Source organism: Camellia sinensis, chromosome 3, assembly GCF_055761805.1.
Source record: "Camellia sinensis isolate YWXY chromosome 3, ASM5576180v1, whole genome shotgun sequence".
NCBI lineage: Eukaryota > Viridiplantae > Streptophyta > Magnoliopsida > Ericales > Theaceae > Camellia > Camellia sinensis.
In genome coordinates, this window is record NC_138963.1 from 70156091 (window position 1) to 70176732 (window position 20642).

General features: G+C 35.3%; 2 protein-coding genes across 7 annotated transcripts; one reads left to right on the plus strand and one right to left on the minus strand.

Moving 5' to 3' along the window:
• Positions 1-4676: 4676 nt before the first annotated feature.
• On the plus strand, positions 4677-9414 carry LOC114307187 (ethylene-overproduction protein 1). Its single transcript, XM_028252584.2, has 4 exons — positions 4677-6963; positions 7846-8137; positions 8224-8533; positions 8652-9414. The coding sequence occupies exons 1-4, from the start codon at positions 4889-4891 to the stop codon at positions 8882-8884; spliced, it is 2910 nt and encodes a 969-aa protein (XP_028108385.2). The 5' UTR covers positions 4677-4888; the 3' UTR covers positions 8885-9414.
• A 688-nt stretch (positions 9415-10102) lies between these two features.
• On the minus strand, positions 10103-18605 carry LOC114307186 (inactive receptor-like serine/threonine-protein kinase At2g40270). 6 transcript variants are annotated; one of them, XM_028252581.2, is made up of 10 exons: positions 18499-18601; positions 18279-18381; positions 18048-18189; positions 15173-15244; positions 14952-15095; positions 14730-14864; positions 12299-12909; positions 11947-12137; positions 11733-11865; positions 10103-11111 (listed from the first exon to the last, which is right to left on the minus strand). In XM_028252581.2, the coding sequence occupies exons 2-10, from the start codon at positions 18379-18381 to the stop codon at positions 10513-10515; spliced, it is 2130 nt and encodes a 709-aa protein (XP_028108382.2). In that variant the 5' UTR covers positions 18499-18601; the 3' UTR covers positions 10103-10512. The 6 variants fall into 6 exon arrangements, with proteins under 6 accessions (XP_028108382.2, XP_082776113.1, XP_028108380.2 ...); XM_082919987.1 differs by adding an exon at positions 15359-15404 and having other exon boundaries at positions 18279-18600; XM_028252579.2 differs by having other exon boundaries at positions 18279-18605.
• Positions 18606-20642: the final 2037 nt, after the last annotated feature.

Consider the following 20642-nt stretch of genomic DNA (forward strand, 5'->3'; position numbering starts at 1 on the left):
TAAATTTCTCTGGATGAATTTCACCTCACAAATTTCTCTAGATGAATTTGACCTTACAAAACATAGTGCACAAAGTAATTTTCTCTGTTATTGGCAAATTTCTCTGGATAAATTTGCCACAATGCACATAGTAAATTTCTTTGGATGAATTTGACCTCACAAATTTCTCTACTATTGACAAATTTCACTGGATGAATTTGACCTCACAAAACGCAATGCACATTTCAACAAACACAATGCACACAGCAAATTTCTCTGCTATAGGAAAATTTCTCTGGATCAATTTGATTGGTATTATAAAGGTACTCCCAAAGTATGTTTCTAAAAACGCAACATAAAAATTAATTTTCACTGCTATTAAAAAATTTCTCTGGATGAGTTTGATTGGTATTATATATGCACTGTCCAAAAAGTACATTTCACAAAACAAAATACACAAAGTAATTCTCAAATGTATTATTCAATCAATAAATGTAATATCCTCAACTATTTAACAAAGGTTCCTTGCATGTCCTCTTATTATGGCGATTAATCTTATTACATCGACTACACTTAATCACCATTTTAAACTCTTCAGTAGAAGCAATTTTGTTCTTCTTTGGCCTCCCAGCTGGTCTCTTACTCAATGCAAGTAAAATCATAGCATCATCAATTCAATTCGCATGAAACATTAATGATAATAGTATCATTCCCATATTTGCACAGCAACAACACTGCACTGTCCATCTAAACCGAAACAAAAAATACCAAAAATAACTTGTTCAATATAAAAATACTTCACAAGAACAACATAAAAGTCTAGAGAAATTTCTAATAATTATATTTTTCTCTGGATTATAATACCTACCTTATAATGTTCTCTAGACTCAAATAAAAGTCCAGAGAAATTTACAAACTTAAATTCACCTTCAAGATAACAAAAACAAAATTACAGAAGAATTAATGAATCTAGAGAAAATCACAGAGATATTCAATGCTAACTATTAAACACAATTACAGACAAAAATCACACAGAAGATCAGTTATCAAATTATAAGCTTCTCTGTGATTTTCACTGGACTACAAGCTTATAATTTTCTCTGTGTGATTGTGCATTATTGGACTCAAATCAGAATGCAGAGAAATTTCTCTGGAATATAAACATACAATTTTCTCTGGAATATGAACATATAATTTTCTCTGGAATACAAAGCAAAGTGTAGAAAAATGAAAAGTGCAGAATAAATGAAAAAAACAGAGCACAAAACTTAAGACAGTGAAGAAAAACAGAGCCGGTCTCCAAACACGAAGAACAAAACTTATCATTGATAAACATGTAACACAGAATGAAAAATCAACTCCATTGTCAATAACAAAGAATGAAAAATCAACTTCAAAAATCAAAAAATAATTCACTAAGCTAGCTTTTCTATCACTTTGATCAAAACTAAAAATAAAAACCTAATTCAAAATAAACTACAAAAACTTATTTGAAATCGGAGTCCATATATACAAATCAAATGAAAAATAAAAAACTTAAACTGATTATTAAACTTACTTGATTCAGCTCTACTGGAAATTCGAGCTTCAACACGACTTCAACTTCTACACGATCAACGAAACTCAACTACTATACGACTACAAAATTCCTATAAAATTTCCACGAAATCTGCATCATCGAAATCTCCATCGATCGCCAAGTTCATCCCAAAGTAATCTTCCACAAAAATAGTAACGTAATCTTCAGATTCCAAAATTGAAAACCACTTATAATATACAAAAGGGTAAAATAGGTATTTTATAAACTAAACTAATATTGAGGGACCTTAGACACCAGAAAATATTATTATGGATTTCTCCTCATACTAAAAGTTGGATAGGGACCTTAGACCAATTTTCCCTAGAAAAAATTCTTTTACTAATTTTTGTTCTTTTTTAACAAACTGAGGCTGTTTTATAATGGAAGTGTGATTTTTGAAATGAAATTTTAATAAAATTAACTCAATTCATTCCAAGGAGAGGATCAAAAACAGTTCTTCCCCTTCCAACCGGACACTATTCCCTGTTATGATTGATATTGATTAGAATGAAAGGGATCGTGGATCCCGCTACACGTAATATTTTGATAATTTAGATTATTTATTTTATAAAATTTTCATTATATATTATTTATAAAAAAATTAAATTAATTTAATAATTATAATATTTTTATTTTATTGCATTTATATACGAAGGAATGGGAAACAGAATCCATAAAAATCCAAATATAAATTTATGAGAAACAGAAACCAAAATTTTTGCGTTTCTAAACATTTTAGTTAAAAAAACCACTCCGGTGGCTTAGATCAGCCGGCTTTCTGAAACAGGGTCGGTGACATACTCTCTCTCAACTGGTATTCTTGTACAAGTCTAGTCTCCATACCAGTTGAGAAATATATATATATATATATATTTTACTAAATTATATTATTAGTTCATCTAATTTAAGCCAAGCGTTATTCGAATTAATTAGTTATTATATTTTTAATTTTGTTATACCGTGTTTTTTTTTCCGTCTATTGTTAAAATTTAAAATATAAAAAAAATGGTAAAATTAGAACAATCTAATAAAGTCTTGGTTTGGCATGTGGGTTAGGATTGATTTAGGTTAAAAAAGTTACAAAAAGATAAAATAGATTTTTTTAGTCTAAACTAAAAGTTATCACATCCAAATCATAATTATTTTATTTTTTATCTCACAAAAGTCAAAAAAAAAAAAAAAAAACCAAAACGTCCTTCCCAAATAAAAAAAACCTAAAAAGTCAATTCACACATCAAACAAACTAAAATTATAAAACAAATTATATGGATCACTAGTTTACACTGGTAGTCATTGTAGTTTGTTTTTCATTTTTGTCCTTCTAATCTTGCACCTAATTTTTGTTCGTTCAAAATGTTAACAACACATAATATACCATATTGTAATAAAATTAAAAATGTAAATGCCAAATTAATCAAATTAAAATTACGAGAAGCCAAATGATATCTCATTCAATTTAGAAGGGCCGGTGGTGTAATTTACTCAATATATATATTACTCTATTCTATAGGAAATTGTATACTATTTGCACCTATAGTTATAATATTTATGATATTTGATTATGATTTATTCATTGTGATATTAGTTATGACTTCAAAACTCTTTGACTATATCTTATGTGGTGTTCGATTACAACCTTTTTTTTTTTATTCTATTTTTATTTTCTTCAGTTATGACTCTTATATTTGTGATAATCAAATCTACAAATATCAAAACTCGAGTATCTCATAGCAATTATGAGTACTCAGCGGATATTTTGATCCGTCAAAACCGATTGAACCGAACCGATTCGTTTCATTTTGGACGAATGCATGATAATGAGCAGACCACTGGAGATTGATTTATTCCAATCTGTCTAGTTTTGGACAGATGATGGATTTGAAATTCCTTTGACCCCAACTAAACCGTCAAACCGCGAGCACTCCTAGTAATTTATAAAACTTTATATTTTTAATTTATTTAGATATTCTGTTTGTGTTTTTAATTAAAAAATAATTTAAATATTCTATTATATTTTCAATTTAAAAATCTTTTTATTAAATAACAAATGTTGATATTTGATATTTTTGTATAGAAAATATAACACCATGTGACAACTTTATCAAAGCTTACTCTTCTCATAACACTAGGAGTAGGCGCGGGTCGGTTGCGACCACGGAACCTCTAATCCGCCATCCGTCAGTCAGATTGGCGGATTGAAGAAAATCAATCCGCATCCGTCCGCCAATCCCGCGGATGTGGATTAAGCGGATTGGCTGTTTGGCGGATGGATGCGAATCGGTTTGGCGGTTTAAAATTTTATAAATTTTCAACATAATTCAACTTGTGCACTTCCTCAAACAAAAAAAACAAAAAAAAAAAGAGAAAGAAAGCATTACAGTCAATGACTTAAAAAAGTATTACAATCACTGTATGCCTTATCCAAAGAAAAAAAGTTTGAAACTTTAGAATATCACGATCACTGCATGCCTCATCCACATATTACAATCACAGCATGATTCATCCCCATAAAGTATTACAATCTGTGATTCTTAAAATATAATAACAATTCAAACCACCAAAACCATGAACAGAGTAGTAGTAGAGATTGAATATCTTTGTATTGTTACATCTACATATGTTTTTGAAAACAAAAATCAACCAGCATATATCATATTTTCTATTTATTATTTTTAAATTTACATTTAAAAACTAAAAAATATATATGAATAATACGTTTATTTTTTTCAATTTAAAAAATATATTCAAGTTGAAAACTTTTTTTCAACAGAATATTTAAATTCTTTTTCAATTGAAAATACAAATATAATATTTAAACAAATTGAAAATACAAAGTCTTATAAATTACTAGGGGTGCTCGCAATTTGGCGGTTTGGCGGTTCGGTTGCGGTCAAAAAATCTCACATCCATCATCTGTCCGCCAAATTGGCGGATTTAAGAAAATCAATCCGCAACCATCCGTTCGTCATCACGCATCCGTCCAAAATGCGGCGGATCGGTTCGGTTCGACTAGTTTTGACGGATCGATATATCCGCTACTCACCCTTACATAACACAATTTTATTTAATTTAAAATAAAAAATTTATTATTTAAATAATAATATACACTCTTTAAAATAGTTTTGATTAAATAATATACACCCTCCAGATTAATAATTAGCAGATGGGAAACTTCTTGTGATGAGCAAAAACACCATTGCCGAGGGAGAGCCTATCTCCTGCATCAGCCATCTTCTCTCTCTTTCTCTCTTGTCTCTGTAATGGTGATTTTTTTAGAGTAGAGAGCTAATCAATCATCCCTTCCATTCCATTAACAACCCAGTTCCATTCATGTCAATTTCAAGCCAAAATGCCGATCAATCAGAAACCCCACAACCCGCTCTTTCCAGATCAAAATTCTCAACTCTCCTCCGCCAATACACTCTCCCCATGAGAAGCACCGTCCGCGGTGGTATCAAGCTCGCGGAACGATGCAAAACGACCCAAGTCCACGCCCTCAACGTAACCACCACAACCTCCACGGCCGTCGGAAAACCCAACCACCACCACCGCCGCCGTGAAAACAACCCCACGATCAGCTCTATTCTATCGAACTCCAACGAAAACATTTCAGCTTCACTGTCTGAAACTCTTCTCCCTCATGGACTCCCTACGACGGACCTCCTTGAACCGGCCATTGACCCCAATCTCAAACCCCTCGATCTTGTAGACTCTACGGCTGACCTCTATCGCCGCCTTCAAAACTCCCCTGGTCTCAACAAATCGTCAATCTGCCTCGAGCAGTACTCAATCCTTCGTTCCCTCGGCGATCCGAAGCTCCTCCGGCGGTGTCTCCAGGCGGCGCGTGAACACGCCGTCGATGCACACTCGAAGATTGTGCTCTCGGCGTGGTTGCGTTACGAGAAGAGAGAGGACGAGCTTGTGGGTATTTCATCTTTGCACTGTGGTGGCCGAGTTCTTGAATGTCCAAAGGCTGCTTTGGTTTCTGGGTATGATCCAAATTCAGTCTCTGATCATTGTCAATGTCACAGTGATCAATCAGAGTCTGCAAAATTCGAGTCCTCAATTGGGGATGATGAGAGTTTGATTTCAGAAAATGATATTGATGTTTGTTTTTTGATTGGTGATGAAGAAATTGATTGCAATAAAGATAAAATAGCTCATCTGTCGCGCCCTTTGAAGGCAATGCTATACGGAAATTTCATGGAATCGAAAAGAGAAACGATCAATTTCTCGCAATCTGGTATATCTGCGAAAGGAATGAGAGCTGTGGGAGTGTTTAGCAATACGAGAAGATTAGACTCGTTTTGCCCCAGTACTGTTCTAGAGCTCCTCTCTTTCGCAAACAGGTTTTGTTGTGAGGAAATGAAGGCTGATTGCGATGCGTATTTAGCATCTATGGTCTCTAACATAGAAGATGCTTTGATCCTAATTGATTATGGATTGGAGGAGACCGCGTATCTTCTTGTTGCGTCTTGCTTGCAAATATTATTAAGAGAGCTTCCGAGTTCTCTGTGTAATCTGAATGTCAGTAAAATATTTTGTGGGTTTGAGGCCAGGGAGAGATTGGCCATGGCGGGGCATTGTTCTTTCTTATTGTACTATTTCCTAACACAAGTGGCGATGGAAGAGAGCTTGACATCAAACATGCTAGTGTCGTTGTTGGAGAGATTGAAAGAATGTGCCACTGAAAAATGGCAAAAGGCACTCGCATTGCATCAATTGGGTTGTGTTTTGTTGGAGAGGAAGGAGTACAAGGAAGCCCAGTGTTGTTTTGAGGCTGCAGCCGAATTGGGTCATGTTTATTCGGTGGCAGGCATTGCAAGAACTAAATACAAGCAAGGACACGGGTTTTCAGCGTACAAGTTGATCAATTCTATCATTTCTAAGCATAAACCGGTTGGGTGGATGTACCAAGAGCGGTCCTTGTATAACGTGGGGACGAAGAAGATTGTGGATTTGAAAACCGCCACTGAATTGGATCCGGTTCTTTCATTTCCTTACAAGTACAGAGCCGCTTCAATGGTAGATGAGAACCGGATCGGGGAAGCCATACTTGAGATCAACAAAATCATTGGATTTAAGGTGTCTCCAGACTGCCTTGAATTGAGGGCTTGGTTGTTTATTGCCATTGAGGATTATGAATCTGCTCTGAGAGATATTCGAGCCTTGTTGACTTTGGAGCCTAATTACATGATGTTTCATGGGAAGATCAGAGGTGATCACATGGTTGAGCTCCTCAATCAATATGTTCAACAGTGGGGTCCCGGTGATTGCTGGATGCAACTCTATGATCGATGGTCGGCTGTTGATGATATTGGATCTCTGGCTGTTACTCATCAAATGCTGGTAAATGACCCTGCAAAGAGCATTTTACTTTTTCGGCAATCTCTACTTCTTTTGCGGTGAGTTTGTGATAGAATTTCTGGTGAATTGTCTTCACAATTGCAACCTTTATGTAGTGCATTCGTTATTATTAGTGACTCTTAATAAGTTTATCCGATCATTATCACTAGTTTTTATGGAATCCAGATATGCACAACTTGTTATCTCTTCCCAATATTTTCATGGTGAACATGTATCTCCTTATCCCCTTATTTCTTCATATAATGAAATCGTATATGCAGACAGTTTGATAGAAATAAGAAGATTCCTATGAAGAACATGTTAGGGTTTGATCTTCTCAAAATATGATTTGATGTTGGAAAATGCATGTTTGAGCCTAATACCCTAAAAAGTGTACTCTTGAAATCATTTTGAGCATTTTGATAAATAGTTTGTAATTTTTGGATAACTTGAAAAAAATGGAAAAATGAAAAAGCACAGGGGCAGAAAGTGGTAGCTCGGACTTGGCAAACGAGCTCTTGCCCCACAGGAGAGGAAAGCGGGACGAAATTTTCTTATTATGTCAATGCTAATATCAATGTTATTTACTAGCTGTGAATTTGAACTTTTTGGTATTTTCCTTTTCTTCCGATGTAGTGCTGAACTAATAAGCTCTTAAGTAGTCATTTGGGAAGTTGGGTTGGGGTTGGTTGGGACTAAAATAGCCACAAAAAGTCAAAATAGGCTTTTTAACCCCATGCTAAAAGTTGTCACATCCAAACCATAATCATTTCATTTTTTTCTCTCACAAAAGTCAAAAAAACCAAAAAGCCCATCCTAAACGAAGCTTTTTAGCCTCAGATTAAAATAGCCAAAAAGCCAAAAAGCCAACTCAAGAACTTTTGCTGCATTATTTCTTGTTCTTTATTTGCAATCTCAAATAACATGTATGAATGATGTAGGTTAAACTGTCAAAAGGCTGCAATGCGAAGTCTGAGGTTGGCTCGAAATCACGCTAGCTCAGAGCACGAAAGGCATATATATGAAGGATGGATTCTATATGACACTGGGTATCGCGAAGAAGCACTCTCTAAGGCTGAATTGTCCATTTCTATTCATAGGTCATTTGAGGCCTTTTTCCTCAAAGCATACATGCTAGCAGATACAACTCTCGACACTGAATCTTCATCACACGTTATTCAACTTTTGGAGGAAGCTCTAAAATGCCCTTCAGATGGCCTTCGGAAAGGACAAGTATTACTCACAAGAATGGAAATACTCATTTCTTCGTCATATGTCCAAAATATTTTTATTGATTGTGTTTTGGTGACATATTACAGGCACTGAATAACCTTGGGAGCATTTACGTGGATATTAGTAAACTCGATCTTGCCACAGACTGCTACGTGAATGCCCTCGACATCAAGCATACGAGAGCTCATCAAGGGTTGGCCCGTGTATATCATCTTAAAAATCAAAGAAAAGCCGCTTACGATGAAATGACAAAGCTGATAGAGAAGGCACAAAACAATGCATCAGCTTATGAGAAACGATCAGAGTACTGTGACCGTGACATGGCAAATGGTGATCTCAGTATGGCAACACAATTGGATCCTCTGAGGACTTATCCCTACAGATACAGGGCGGCAGGTATTGTTTTTCTTCTTTTTTTTCCTTTTTGTGACCCATTAACTTAAATTACAATTTATTATTATTTTTTTTTATATTGCTTATTTGACACTAACATATGGAATACACATTCAACCAGTTCTTATGGATGACCAAAAAGAAAATGAAGCAGTACAAGAGCTGACAAAAGCCATAGCTTTCAAGCCCGACTTGCAAATGCTTCATCTCCGAGCAGCATTCCACGAGTCTATGGGTGACTGCGCTTCTGCTCTCCGTGACTGTGAGGCTGCTCTCTGCTTGGATCCCAACCACAAAGACACCATTGATCTGTATAATCGAGCACAAGGCCGAGCTCTCCATCTACATATGTGAGTCAGTGTGTTTTATATTTGTGAAATTGTTCGTACCCACTGGTAGCCTTGAGGTAGTCGGATACTAAATTCACTCCAAAAACCGATGCCAATAAAAGAGCATCGAGATGGAAACTGACTGTGGCTTTGAGAACGGAGGGAAATGTCAGTGGGGGAAAGGACAGGAACATTTGGGAGAGGTATGTATATATGCTGCTATGGAGTTGATGATGGTAAAACAGATTGTGGAGAAGCACAACCCACAAGACAGCTCAAGAACAGGGCAAACCTGAAAGGAAATGTTCAAAAGATGTTGTGTTAGACTGTAGTGTTGGGCAGAGACAAGACAGTTGAAAGGGTGTATCATGTTGTAAGATTTGTATACTATTTCTTGAGCATTTTTCCTCATTAGAAGTGGAATTTGGTACTAGGAACAAGTTGTTTTTATCAAAAGATGAAATGTCCGGTATAGATTCAAACCTTGTGTGATGTGGGCCATACTCAAAATGAATTTGACCCACGCGTTTATTTTTATGAAAACATTTTGAGTAATTTTTTTTCTGAGTCCATAGCATTACTGCTGTACCCTTCTCGCTTATTGCAATGGTTGTATAATAGGTGGCTCTGCCGTTTGTGTTTGGACTGCACATTGTATGTGGTAATGGATAATGGTTTCATGTGCAATAAAAATGAAGAGTTTCTTATCTTTGCTACCTTAGATGGAGCAACGTAGTCTTGTATCCAACCATCTCTCTATTTCTAAATTCATTCAGCCAAGGGTTTGGCAGAATGGATTGGGCAGGTCATCTTCTGCTTATTGAATGTCTTTAATGGACGATTTTCATAATTTTTTCCTTTTTTTTCTTTTGGTCTGTGGAAGTTGAGGCGCGGGCTTGTAAGCAACGTTCTTAATCTGGTTTTGAGGGTGCTCCTTAATTATCTAAACATGAATAGAAGCTCATTTTTTATTATTTTGAAAACAAACGAGGATTAACAGAGTTTAAAAGGCAAACAAAAAGAGGGCAGCAAGGGGCACACAAGAATTTTGTTAGGGTCACAGAATGAACTGTAAGACCCACGTGTACAAGTGTACGAGTATTTTGTGATTCATTATGTGTCTGTAGTTTTATTGTTCAGTCAAATGCTCAATTAAGCAATGAAATTGTGAATCATATGCAACTAGGTAAAGTTTGAAAAGTCAATATTTGTTGATTGCAACAGCATATCCTCAAATACACAATTTTCAAATCCTTGGCATGGACAAAAATTTTTAATAGTATAAGAAGATCCAACAGGTCATCCTCATTCGTTATATACAGATATTTCCTATTACTATATATTGAATACAAGCATTTCCCAATAAAATATAAAAATGAAAAAACATATAAAAAAAAATTTAAATACAAGCTGCATCTAGTACCTACCATCGACACCATTGACTTTAATCTCAACAGAATTAAGAAAAAATGCAACATACAATTGGAAAGAGATTAGAGCAAATGGTACGAGACTCCCGTTAAAGCGTGGTCTGGGAGAGCAAAATGCATCCGTACCCAAATTTTTGGAGAGGTTTCTGTTACTCAACGCTATCAGGGACACTAACGTCTAAAAAAATTAACTTCTGACTTTTCAGCTCAATTTTTCACCATTTTAACTTCCTTCAGTAGACAAAATCTCAAGTTCTGCCCACCAAAGAGGAGATGATTTTGGTGTGGCTCCATCAGGTCCCATAGCTGTGATCTCTTTCAACCTAGCCGTGACCTCTTTCATTGTTGGTCTGTGTTTGGGATCAGGATTCACACAATCTTTTATTACTTGAAACAGTTTCTCGAGCTCTTCCTCTTGGAAGGATTTTAAAGTTGGGTCGACCATTTCTCTCAAGGGTTGTTCTCCATTCAAGTAGTCCGATGCCCAGTCCACAACAGAGCCATTATCAACCGAATATGGAAGCCTGCCCGTTACCATTTCAAACAAAATTACCCCAAAGCTGTAAACATTGCTCTCTGGATCTGCCAACTGTGCCTCCAAGAGCTCTGTGGCAGCTGAACCCATGTTTGTTGCTGTTAAATCGTTCCAGAAACTAAAATCTGATATTTTGGCCGCGTAGTCTTCAGTAAGATATATAGAAGAAGATTGCAAGTTTCCGTGGGCTATAGGTGGGGTGAGCTGGTGCATATGCTCAAGGCAATATGCCATGCCCATAGCTATTCGCAGTCGCATTCCCCAATCCAAGTGCTCGGATTCTTTTACTGCAGGGCATCAGAAAAGAACATAAAAAAATAAAAATAAAAATAAAAAGACAAACCGGAGATAATTAACTCAGCTTTCTAGCTAAAGGTGTATTCAGAATGAAACATAAACTAAACCAGAAAATGAGACGTAGAATACTGGCTGCCAAATCAACAGAACAAAGATGACTACAAATTACTTATTTCTCTGTTCCAGAAGACATGGAAGAATAGAAACATTTTCACATTCGACACACATCCATGCAGCTTACAGATATGCAACAGGGATGATCTAGCATGTAAATTACCATAAATGGACAGTCAACATGGCCGAACACAACTGATAGAGCACTCTTAATGAAAATGAATAAGTTGAGCCTCAATTCTGCTATTTTCATTATTTAAGACTTCAATGAGGTTTCAGGATTATAGGGCTGGTGTATTTTTTATTTTTTTATTTATTTTTTTTGTAAAAAAAAAATTCCATATGAAATGCAATGTTCCAAACTTCCAAGAGCAGAAACTGTTCAGTAGCACATATGGAAGAAAGGATTACATTTCTCAAGAAGACCTGTGGATTTTGAATATTATATTATTTGTTAGAGTGAAAGGCTACAAGTATGGTATGATCAAAAAACTTACTGTGTAGATGCTCAAAGAGTGTCCCATTTGGAGCATACTCGAAAACCATCATCCTGGTGAAAGGCACCTCTTCTTCACAAAACCCAATAAGGCTCACAAAGTTCTTGTGGTTCACTTTTGATAGCATTTCTATCTGAAAAATGACCAAAACATAAAAATAAGTGATTTTCTAAAAGATGCTGTTGAAGTTCAGTGAAATTTGCATTTGACATGCCTTTTTCCTGTACTGGGCTTCTAAATTCTTCGACCAGTCTTCAGCAGACTTCACTGCAGTGGACGTTACTGCTATTTCAACACCTCTTGAAAGAGTACCTTTGTACACTGTGCCATCTGATATAGAGCCAATTATATTACTGAAATATTCACAAGCTGCTTCTAGTTCTGATCGCTGGAGCTTTGGTACACCTAGAATTCAAACGCTAAAACATGAATAATATATATAAATACATACATTGACAAGTTCAATGCCCTGGGTATGAACCAGGGGACATTAGGTCCTAAGCATTACACTTCCCTAGAGTATAAATATGCAATAAACCTTCATTCTTGTAAGAAAAAGGAATAACCTGTTACAAATGCTTTCTGCAGCTGCCCACTTAACCCTGTTGCCCAAGGTTTGACAGTGATGACCTTGTTGCTTCGAAAGTAAAAAATGCCAAGGGCCGAAATAAATATGAATAAAGATCCCACTGTTACTCCAGACCATAACAAAATTGTATGATGCTTCGAATTGAAACTCCGTTGTACATTTCGGCTATGAGTTGAAGCAGGGGAAGGCCAAGGAGCAGGATGGTGCACTGGTGGCTTAGAATCAAGTGGTGGATTTGATGGAGAAAGTGAAAGTGGACTTGTTGGTGGCCTAGGTGATGGTGAAGGGACCAAAGAATCTGGTGAGGAAGCATGTGGTGGATCTGGTGGTAATGATTTAGGTCCTGAAGGAGGAAATGGAAAAGATGAGAACGGTGAATTTAAGGGAGAGACTGAAGGTGAAACTGTTGATGGCAACGGTGATGGTGATGATGATGGCGATGGTGATGGTGATAAAGAGATAGAAGGAAATGGTGATAATTCAGAACCCCTCTTAGTGCGTCTATCCCGTTTAACTTTGGGCGGATTTGTGGCTTTAAAATGTTGCAGCAGCCTCCTTTGCGCAACATTACCATCTTGTACAGTGTTCCTGAAGGTGAGACAAGCCATCATAAAGCAAGTACTGAAAATAATTTGCTTTAATGTTCCTATTAGTTCAAGAGCAAATATGCTGCTGTGCAATTTTTGAGTGCCCACAAGGAAAAATCCCAATCATAACCTCTTTTTTTAAAAAAATAAAAAATAAAAAATCAACCTAATAATATTTTCCATCAAACTTATGGACCCCTCAATAATTCATGCACATCTTTAGTGATTCCACAAGTACACAAAAATTGCGAAATATTGCCAGTAAACCCTAACAATAATACTTGCCACTTCGTTACTACTTTATGTATACTACATGGATGATCTGATTCACAGGGACCATGATTAGGCATTGTTTGGTCGTCTTGTCTGAGGAAGAGGCGATTCAACATGTTTGTGTTGTGGGACTGAACCCAACACTTTAAGGCACGAGCAGTCAAACCACACGAGGTTTGAGATGCAAAAGATGTCACCTGACATTTGATCCTTTTTTTCCAAAACCTCTCTCTCTCTCTCTCTCTCTCTCTCTCTCTATATATATATATATATACAAGATTGCTAAAATCGAGATTCTACGTTAGATCGTTGGAGGTGTTTATAGAATCGGATCGTAGAATCGGATCGAGGATCGTAAGATCCTACTGAAAAAGATAAATTACATAATTATTTAATTAAAATAAATATTTCCTAAAAAGTATACACAAAATGAGCCTATATTCTATTAAAAAGAAGTGAAGATATTGTGAAAAATATAATACTTCATGTAAAATGTATATATAATAGAAAACTCGATGGTAAAAATTTTGTATTTTATCAAAAAAGAAGGTGAAGAAAAAGAATTCTATAACAAAATACTATATAATCTACAATAATGCATAAAAAGTGATGAAAAATATTTAACAAACTTAGATCTGAAAATAGATTAAGAACTAAAAAGAGCGACTTGACCGAATGATAAGATTTATCGTTAGCATTCCTGGTAGAGCGGATTCGAATAACAAAAATAATCTCTTCAAAAATTGGGATAAATTTGCAATCATCTTACCCTCCTTAGACTTTGCTAAAACTAAGTTTGTTTTTCCGACTAGTTAATTTTCTTAAATTACCGCAATATTTGAATGTTTGTTTCTTAGTTTATTTTTTTTCGTCTATTTGATTCCATGCTACTTAATTTTTATTATTTATTTTGACCACATAAATGGGTATTTAGACAAGAAACATAAAATTTACAATAAAATATGTTATACACTACAAAACAAGGCTTGTAAATTGGATCGGATAGGATCGGATTCGGATCGAGATTCCACGATCCTATAAGATCCCATTATCAGGATCGAAAGATCCTACCTATAAGGATTTTTTTACACGATCTGAATCGATTGTACTCAAATGGATCATAAGATCATAGGATCGTAAGATCCGGATCGGGATTCTGATAACCATGTATATATATACACCCAATACAGCCTCTACTCCTAGTTGTTGCTTTTATCTTTGGGGCTGTGTAAAATAGCAGCTTGAAATCAAGAATAACAAATAAGGTTGTTAGAAACAGACACAAAATATCCTGTCACAGGCAAGTGCACTAGATAACTACTTTAAAATTCTATTCTATAATGTGTACCAAATCTTTTCCCTCCCAAACACACATTAATGTGTACTAATTGGGCTTCTTTTTTTTTTTTAATCATTTACCCTTTTTGCTTTTAGTTTCACCAAAAAAATAAATAAAACGAAAAACAACCCTGCAAGCAGCAGTTGGGGGCGTGCAAGGAAAAGTATTTATTAAACTACATAAAGAGCTTCATATTTTAGCAGACTTACCAAGAACTAGATTTGCTGTTGCAACTAGCCTTTAAAGCAGCACTAGTGAGCTGGTTCTCATCTACTTGAAATTCAGAAAGCATCTGAACTTCATAAAGTTCTGGAGATATGTTAAAGTTGTTGTTGTCCAGTAAACTGCGACGATAACCAGAAGATTGAGTTAACACTAGTTTAGGAAGCATAGTTAATGTAAGATCTCAAAACTTAGACAGATCGGCTCACAGAATTGACAAGGACATGTTATTGCCAAAATCAGATGGAAATGGCCCACTGAAGTTATTGTATCCTAAATCCAACACCTCCAGCTCCTTTAATTCTCCAATCTCCATAGGAAAGTTCCCCCAAAAAGAGTTGTTGCGTAAAGTACTACATTGAAGTACATGAAATTTATGACAAGAATAATGAAATATTTGGGTCCATGAATTGGGTTAGAATATTCTTACATTAATTTTATGTAAGTCAGCTTCCCCAGCTCAGGTGCCAATGTTCCTTCAAGGCAAAGATCTTTCAAGTTCCTGCAATTTGAATAGGTAGGACTTTCAGGGTGATACAAAAGGTGTCATAATATACAACAATCATTAGATAATCAAGCACCAATGCCTAGATTGTCATGGCATCATCACTCTCACCATTAAATTGCTTGTAATCTTATCAGTTCGAGGATTATGTCATCGTCTAGTTCAAAAATAAAAAAAAGGATTATGTCATCGTCATAAGCAACTAAACTGTCAGATACTATCATTACTATGAAACTCCAGTACAGCTGAATCATTAGATAATCAAGCATCAAATGCCTAGATTCTCATGGCATCACCACTCACACAATTAAATTATTTGTAATTTTATCCATTCAAGGATTTCGTCATCCTCACTCATAAACCTTAGAATGGTAATATGAAACTCCAGTGCAGCTGAATCATTTACATAACAGCCAAGTCACAGCAGCATAATATGTAACCTATGAACAGAGATATGATAGCACATTGTTATCGTAATTATCTATAAATCATAACCCAAGAATACACATGTCAAGAGTTCATTTTTGTTCCAAGATGCATGGAAGGATAGGAGTGTCGCTAATTGATGGGGATAATTACATTTTTTGTCTCTAAATATGCGTTTTGTGTTATTTTGATAACACTTGTGTCAATTTTGTCCCCAAAGTATTGAATATATGTTAAAGAAGTTCTCATGGCCTAAAGGGTATTTGTGGAACAAAAATAGTCTCTCTAAAATACGTATCTTGTAATTTTGGTCCCCCAACATTTCAATTGTGTCAATTGTAAAAGGCTTCTTTTTTGTTTTTTCCTTTTCGATGAGGTGTAACTTTTTGTTTCAAAAATACCCCTGATTCTCTTGATAAATATTAATAGCATCAGTCATGGGACTTACTTTAATACTCTGTCAACAAAATTATACAATTGAAATATTGCTAATCAAAATAACACAAAATGCATATTTTAGAGATCAAGAGTGTAATTAGCCCTAATTGATGACATGAGAGAATTAATCAGTGACATTATTAGGGGTGGGAATGCAATTTCCCTTATATATTATCCCCTTGGTGCATTAATGTTAAAACATGTTACTTTTATGCATGTAATGCAAAACATGTTTGCTTGAAATATGTTGTATAATTTGCTTATAATCTAAAATAAAATAAATTTATATGCCAACCATGTTAGGCATGTCTTGTTGGGGTTGACACGATTATAAGTGGGGCAGGTCAGTGTCAAGATAATTGATACATTTAGTTAAATGGGTAGGGTTGGTGTTGAGGTATTGTGAACATGAACCCGTAATGACACAACACGAAAAAAACATAACACGACATGGCATGATTCCCACCGCAAGACATTATAAGAAGCCAAACACAAAATTAGCATTATTCTGAATTCTATAACTTTGAAAGATTCTGAGTTTAGCAAATCGTGTGGAGAATAATATAAAACCCTACAGGATTAAGAATTACATCTAATCCTTAGGGCCTGTTTGGGAAACTTCGCAAACAGGCCAGGCTGGTGAGCGTTGACATCTGGCTACCCTCAATGAAGTGAAGCCAAGTCTTGGTATTTTGAAAGCGACAGGCATGGCCGGTAAACCAAGCAGAAAAAGTTGGCTGAATTTTCAGCTTAGCAAACAATTTAATAAGATTTTCTCCAGATTAAGAATTACCACAAGAATGGGTCTAGTTTTCGCTGCAACCATAATAACATCAGCATCCATCTTTAACATGCTTCTTTCCCAAAAATGAAGTAAAATAAAATAAAAATAAATGTGTTTGCCCCCATCTATGATTCTAAATTCATATCATATGTTGGGAAATTGACCTAATACCCAACGCAAAAGAGAAATGCTATGTATCTTAAATATTCTATCAAATATTCTACCAACTCTCTCATATAGGATGTGACTCACATAAATCTACATGTGTGTTGGTCTCACATGATAAAATATTTGATAGAATATTTGCTAGCATAACTCAACACAAAATTCTTGTAGACCGGTATCTCAATGAAAAGTTCCAAAAAAATAAACAAAATGTCGGTAAACTCTGGATGTGTAATTGTGCAAAATTTAGCAATTATTATGAGATGTAGAGAGTTGGTATCACATAAATGCATGATTAATGTTGTTTACTACAGATTACATTGGAAATTTGAATAAGAAAGACTAGTGAACACCAATTTCAATGCTCCCTTGCCAGATTTGGGACTTTGAAACAACAACATGATTTTAAATTATAGATTTGGCATGAAAATAGCAGAAGTCTCAATAATCAAAACAAGATTGGAATTCTACAAATCTCATGATAATGCAATCTATAACTAATCAATGTATCAAAAATAACAATCACCTTCTTTAGTTTGGATTTTTAGGATTCACTTTTTAAAAAATTAAATTTTTTTTTTCGTATTTTTTTTTACTGATTTTTTTTTTAATTTTTAAATACTCGTAATATAAATACACTTAAAAAATATATAAATCTTAGAAAATTCATTAAATACCAAAAATATATAAAAAATATATAAAGAATTCGGTACATTTTTCGTATTTTTATATATATATATTGATTTTATATATATATTGAATTTTTAAAATATTCTTTTACAAATATTTTATTTTTTAGATACATTAAGGTGCATTTAAAAAAAAATAAAAAATAAAATACTTAAAATTTTAAAAATATTCTCTAAAAACAACCACAAAAAAAAAAAAACACAAAAAAACCAAAAAAAACTCCATTTAAAAAAAAAAAATTTAATTAGAAAATTGAAACTAAATGCACAGAATAATTCCGCTAAACGAACCACTCACAGAATTACGACTTTTCCGTCTTCAGAGCACTCGACTCCGAACCAAGAACAGGGATCAACGTCGCCGCCAAGATCATTCCAGTCCGAGAGAGCACCGAATGGATCTCTCACCACGCTGTCTCGAAACTTCAACAAGGCCAACCCTGCGTATTCAATCAAGCTTATTATTAAACTCTTCAAATTAGAGAACAAAGAGACATTCAGAGTTTGTAGACAAGTGTGAAGCTCGTACCGTCGGTGTTGAGCGAGAAACAGAGACTCAGGCTCTGAAGCAACACGAGTAGAATCGCTAAGATCGTCTCCATGAAAAACTTGAATCTCCATCGCTCGGTCATCTGTGAAAACAATTTCGTCATCAATCAAAGTAGTGAATTACAGAAATGTGTGTGTGGTGGTGTTTGTTTGTATATATGGATACATAGATAAATAAATAAATGGATGGAGAAAGAGACAAGAGAATGAAATTGAATTGAGTGAATTGAGAGCGAGAGAGAGAGAGAGAGAGAAGAGTTGGTTTCGCGTCAAGCTAATTCGGAGACTTGCCAGCTGCGACTCGGCCCCGTCCTCCGGATATTGAATGGTTTTGAACACACGTGCCTCTCGCGTGATTTTTTTTAAATTATTATTTTAATTAACAAAAGCTAAAGGATAAATTATAAATATTCTCTCTTGTTTAAAAAATTATAAATATTTTATTGTTATAATTTTTTATTTAATAGAATTAACAGAAAAAATAAAAATTTTAATTTCTCTTTTATACAATAATAAAATTATAGGAATTATTAATTGAAATAAGTTTATGATATCATTAAATATGTTAATTGCCTTGACAATTTATTAATAAAAGAGGTTATTTATTGTGAAATTAGAAACTTTAAAGGAGCAAGATATAATTTTGGAAAAATTAGTCTAAGGTTTGTCTCTTATTTTTAGTAATAGAAGATATCCACAATATTATTTTGTGATATCTAAAGTCCCTCAACTCCCGACACCCATATATCACGGAGAAATTTAATTCCTTCAAATCAAACTGCCTCTCCTTCTCTTCCTCTCTCTGCTCTTCTCTCTCCGACAAACTCCACCTCCATCGCCAGAGTTCATCATCATCGTCATCTTCTCCAACTCTCTCTTCTCCGTCAAGCGAAGCTTAAAGCATCCTTATCCATAGACGATTTCACTGATATAAGAATCAAAGCATACCGCGACGAGAAGACAACCCAATGGGGGGAGTGAACAACGATATCATCACCATCAAGGTCGATGATGGAAGTGATACTATCACTTTCATGTTTGAAAGCCCTAGTAAGCTTTTCTTAGTTCTTCCTTCTCCAGCTCTGTCCTCTACTGGTCCTGGAACAAGGTCTCTCTCTCTCTCTCTCTCTCTCTCTCTCTCTCTCTCTCTCTCTCACAACTTATACACATACAAACATCTATATATATACATAGTATGAAGTTAAACTATTTGACAAAATACTTTTTAGAACTCCAAAACAGATAATTGTGAGATTTGATTTGACAAAACTCTTCTTAGAACTATAAAACATATAGCTGTGAGCTTTGAAACTAACGCGTTTGATAAAATGCTTCTTAGAAAAACAATCACAATTTTCTCTGGTTTGTTCAAAACACAGAGTATAGCGATCCCGATTTTTCCTCCATTGTTTATTGTATTCTGGACTCGGTTCCGTAGATGTTTGTTGTTGTCTATATCGCATTTCCGTTATTTAATTCTTTATATTTGAGTTGTGGGATGTGTTGGGTAAGTTTGAAACAGGTTGGGTGTGTTTTGAAACAAATGGTTGCTGTCCAGATTTTGGTTTCTTCACTCGAGCGAGGCTTTTGTCGCTCGGGCGAGCCCTGTGTTTTAGTTTATTCGCTCGAGCCAGGGTTCCTTCTCTTGAGCGAGCTTTGAGTGGTGTGTCTCTTCGCTCAAGCGAGCACTCTTGCGCTCGAGCGTGCGGCTGCGTCTCTTTTTGATCTGAAGGTTGTGTTTCTTCGCTCTAGCGAGCTTTTCTTCGCTCGAGCGAACACTCTTGCGTTCGAGCGTGCTTCTGGGTTGCAAACCTGAAGCTTCGTATTGTTCGCTCAAGCGAGGTCTTTTGTGTCTGGTCGCTCGAGCGACCACTTCTTCGCTCGAGCGAGCCTCGAGTATATCAAATCGCAGCAACGGGTTTACACTTCACTTTTTCATCTTCTTTTCTTCAAAACCCTAGATCCAGCACACTCTCTCTCTATACACTACTTCTCTCTACAAATACTCTAGATTTAGAGTGTCTCTACCTTAATCCTTTTGTAAAAAGGGTAGAGCTTTGCTTGAGCTACACTTTGATCCGAAAATCCTTGGATTTGGAACATCTTGAGTCTTTATCTTTGTCTCCTTTGGGCTTCTCCTTTTGCGGTAGGGACAACCAACTCCTTTCTATGAGTTTTGACATAAATGTTGGGTATTTCGTTATAGTGATCTCGGTTTTTCCTTCCTTTGTGTATTGTATTTCGGACGCGATTCCGTGGATGTGTTGTTGTCTTATTCTCATTTCTATCCGTTACTCTTTGTATTTGAGTCTTGGGTTATGTTGGATAGGTTTGAAACAGGTTG

What these genes read in the sequence shown, in the direction of transcription:
- LOC114307187 (XM_028252584.2), top strand. Translation starts at nt 4,889, where the DNA reads ATGTCAATTTCAAGCCAAAATGCCGATCAATCAGAAACCCCACAACCC. An exon ending in ATGGCCTTCGGAAAGGACAA is followed by an intron (nt 8,138 to 8,223) that starts GTATTACTCACA and finishes GACATATTACAG; the next exon opens with GCACTGAATAACCTTGGGAG. An exon ending in CTACAGATACAGGGCGGCAG is followed by an intron (nt 8,534 to 8,651) that starts GTATTGTTTTTC and finishes ACATTCAACCAG; the next exon opens with TTCTTATGGATGACCAAAAA.
- LOC114307186 (XM_028252579.2), bottom strand. Translation starts at nt 18,402, where the DNA reads ATGACGAAATTGTTTTCACAGATGACCGAGCGATGGAGATTCAAGTTT. An exon ending in GACGGAAAAGTCGTAATTCT is followed by an intron (nt 15,245 to 18,047) that starts GTGAGTGGTTCG and finishes TTCAAATTGCAG; the next exon opens with GAACTTGAAAGATCTTTGCC. An exon ending in AACAGCAAATCTAGTTCTTG is followed by an intron (nt 12,910 to 14,729) that starts GTAAGTCTGCTA and finishes TCTCACCTTCAG; the next exon opens with GAACACTGTACAAGATGGTA.